Below are 4043 nucleotides of genomic sequence, written 5' to 3'. Positions count from 1 at the left end.
GAAGTATAGTGAAGTAGTTCTCCCATCACCAAGCAGGACCTTGGTATTTCTGTCCACAATAGTATGCACAAGCCTGACGCCAGAAAGAATTGAAGAGTTTACGCCATAGTGTTTAATTCTGCCAGCACGAGTAGTATACTTAGCCTATAAAAAACGAGCCCACTTTTTTGTAGAAGAACGTATATTCCACCAGAATTTCATTAGAAGCGCTCTATTTGTAACAGCCATTATAGTAATTCCCAAACCACTTTTTTTTTTGCTAGGTCAAAATGGTTTATTAAAGCAAAAAAAAGTAATTACAAGAATTACAAAATTGGAGGCTCTAGGCCTCCCCACCCCCATAAACCAAAGGGGTAAAAAACTCTAAAAACTCATAAAATAAGATCCTAAACACGAATTAATTAATTCCCAAACCACCTTCCTTCACAGGGCAACAAATTTTGTCGTAGCCCACAACAAATTTTCTTGCAGTATCATCATCTCCGGACCAAAGGAAATTGCGTATAGCCCTTTCCACCTGCTGAATGAACTTCCGAGGCCATTTATAAATAGCCATGTTGTGAATGGCATAACTAGAAATCACAGAATTAATAAGAACAACCCGATCTTGAAAAGAGAGCATTTTTCCTTTCCAAACAGAGAGTTGCTTTTTAATCTTATCAATTACATTGCTAATGTGACGATATTTTACAGCTCCAGGCATAATTTGAACTCCCAAATACCTGTCCGGGAAGGTAGAGACTTCCATACCAAGCAAATCAGTGATAGTTCTACAACGAATCAAGGTTCCACCACCATAATAAACCTTACTCTTTTGACGAAAAACCGTTTGGCCCGAGGCCGTTTGATATTTCCCAAACAACTCAAGGAGATTATGCAAACTCCTCAGGTTGCCTTTGAAAAAAATCATTATGTCGTCAGCAAAAAAGAGATGAGTAGGAGAAATACCTTTTTACGAAAGCATGGGAGTCATTTTCTTCTCAAGAAATAGCTTCGTAAGATTTCTACTTAGAACATCTTCAATCAACACAAAAATAAGAGGGGACAAATGATCACCTTGACGCAAACCTCTATTAATTTTGAAAAAACCCTCCGGACTACCATTGAGAATGATAGAAATACGAGCTGAGCTAAGCAACGAATATATCCAAGAAAACATTGTTGGGAAAAACCATACCTACGAAACACCTCTAAGACAAAATACCATCTAACAGTGTCAAAAGCTTGAGTAATATCCAGCTTTAGACCCACATTGCCACCTTTACGCTTAGTTTTCAGATCATTCACCATCTCCGACGCCACACTGATGTTCTCATGAATATTTCTTCCCTTCATAAAAGCAACTTGTTCCTCTGAAACCAGCTTATCAAAAACTCTACGAAGTCTCGTAGCAAGGATCTTAGTAAAAATTTTAAATAAAAAATTACTAAGACCAATAGGCCGAAAATTACGGAGAGTATTAGCACCCCTTACCTTGGCCAATAAAATCAGAAGACTAGAATTTACCCCATTCGGAATCCTTTGGTGTTTCCAACAATAAGTAATAGCATTATAAAGGTATTGTTGTATTACGTCCCAACAATGTCTATAAAAGCAACCGGAGAAACCGTCAGGTCCAGGGGCACTATCAGCATCAAGATCATAAACATCGGCCTTTATTTCATCATAAGTAGGAATCGCATCCATTCTATGGATTTCCTCCGTAGAAATAGTGTCATGCTCATAATGAAATAATTTCTCATCAATTGGCAGTTCTACCCCATTAAATTTAGACTCAAAATAAGACACCATGTAATCTCTAATTTGGTCACAATTAGAGATAACATTCCCATAATCATCCACCAATTCTGAAATCATATTGCTGCTCCTTCGAGTATGAATATTGGCATGAAAAAAAGAGGTATTATTCGCACCCTCCTTAAGCCATTTCTTTCGTGATTTTTGCTTCAACATAATGGATTGACGCATACGGATTTCCTGAAGTGTAACCGAAGCCTCCTTAGCAAAATTCAGCTTCGTTATGTCTTCCGGATCCTCATCAGAAATACGAAGAGCAACTTCCATAGTTAATTTAGCCTGTTTGAGTCTAGCATTAACATTACCAAAGACCCTAAAATTCCACTCCTTCATGGCATCCTTTAATATCTTAAGCTTGTACGGATAAATATAATCAGGAGAACCCGAAACAGGAGCATTCCAACTCTCCATAACCGTACTCATGAAATCAGGATGAGTGAACCACATTTTTTGCACTCTAAAAGGTGCTCTTTTAGGTCTTGAAATCACAAAAGGATAGCCTATAAGAGTAGAATGGTCAGAAACTTCACGAGGAAGAGCTTTACACCGCCAATTCTCAAACTTCGTAAGCCATGCCTCATTAATCACAGCTAGATCCAACTTGCAAAGAATTCTATGAACACCTGATTGACCATTGGCCCAAGTGTATTTAGAACCCAAAGAGTCAGCTTCAAAAAGGTTGTTGTCATCCAACCAATCACTGAACTCATTAATAGCTGAAGTACACGGAGTATAACCCCCTTTCTTGTCATCATTACGAAGTACACAATTAAAATCTCCCATGACCAACCAGGGAATATTATTATCAAAAGAAGAAAGTTGCTGCCGTAAACTTCTACGAGTAACCTGGAAACAACTAGCATGAATAAAGGATATGAAAACATCCTCAACTTTTATTGTAGTAGCTTGTCTACTGGAATTAACCGCCACCGGAGTAACAATGTCCATGGACCAGAAAATCCATAAGTTTCCTTTAGACCTACCAACTGAATTATGTATAACTTCTTTTTTATAGCCATCAACATATAAACCTCGTAAGAATGTAAGAGTACAGTGTACCTTTGGTTCTGCAAGACAAAAGATATCAGGCTTAAACTCTTTAAGTAACTCTTGTAACTTGCATCGCGACTCATCACGTGCAAAACCATTTATGTTCCAAAAAAGAACACGCATTATAAACTAGAGTTGGGGGATTTATTAACCAACATTCAGACCTGGTGAATTCTCTCTTAAAATACGAAGAAACACCAGCATTCAGACCTGGTGAATTCTCTCTTAAAATACGATTTATGCTGGCGAAGAAACACCAGCATTCGGACCTGGTGAATTCTCTCTTAAAATACGATTTGTTAAATTGGATGCGGCACTTTCCGAGCCTGGCAAGATATCAGAGCCCGAGTTTTGCAAACTGTTTCTACCTGTATTAGAATTATTAACCAACTTGTATAAAGAAAGCATACGAGCCCTCTTAATTTCCTGTTCAGCTCTAAATTGAGCATCACTGGAACTTTCCACAACATGAACTGAATTGAGAACATCAAGTTTATTTGTCACGACCAAATCCCCAGCCAATAACTGATCACAAAGAGGAGTCGAAGGTGCGACAAGAGTCCTATCAGGATTGGGAATCCCAGATCCAACCAAACCTGACTTAGAAACCAGTGGCCTAGTTTCACCCACTTTGCCACTTTGAACTAAAACTGAATTCGAATCCTACACATGTTTAGTTCTCGCCAATTCAACAATGGAAGATTCAAAATCAGCTTTGGACTTTGTATAAGCAACCTCCAATTGCCGAGCCTTCACCAGCTGAGCAGTATACCCCAAATTATTAGCTTCCACCACCTTAGTAACCACCACTTCAGGAACCACTGGAATTTTTGGAGCATTACCCTTCCTACGTCTAGCAACTTTCCATTCACCCACAACATTGTTAACTTGACCGCCATTGTTACCCTGATTTCCCATGTTACCTTGAATGCCATCGCTGTTACGCCTATCTCTAGAAGTTTGAGATTGATTAACATTAGTCATCTGTTGTGCAGGCACAACATTTTTATGAAATCTTTCTTTTTGTGTTGGCTCTGTCTTTCTTATTGATTCAAGATAGATGAAATTTGTTAGGATTTGGATTAGTTATGCATGGTCTTTCATCCTTCTTCTATTGTGAAATTTGACTTCCTTCATATTTTCTTGAATCAACGTACATAGAAATGCAATTTTTACTAGAGGTATTGCCTTAGAAC

At 38.2% G+C, this 4043-nt stretch overlaps 1 protein-coding gene across 1 annotated transcript; it reads right to left on the bottom strand.

The window, feature by feature from the left end:
* Nucleotides 1–397: 397 nt before the first annotated feature.
* On the bottom strand, nucleotides 398–2970 carry LOC113295576. Its single transcript, XM_026543906.1, has 4 exons — nucleotides 2343–2970; nucleotides 1507–2297; nucleotides 1205–1398; nucleotides 398–722 (listed from the first exon to the last, which is right to left on the bottom strand). The coding sequence occupies exons 1-4, from the start codon at nucleotides 2968–2970 to the stop codon at nucleotides 398–400; spliced, it is 1938 nt and encodes a 645-aa protein (XP_026399691.1).
* Nucleotides 2971–4043: the final 1073 nt, after the last annotated feature.

This window comes from Papaver somniferum, chromosome 7, assembly GCF_003573695.1.
Source record: "Papaver somniferum cultivar HN1 chromosome 7, ASM357369v1, whole genome shotgun sequence".
NCBI lineage: Eukaryota > Viridiplantae > Streptophyta > Magnoliopsida > Ranunculales > Papaveraceae > Papaver > Papaver somniferum.
This window is presented reverse-complemented; position numbering and strand designations above follow the sequence as displayed.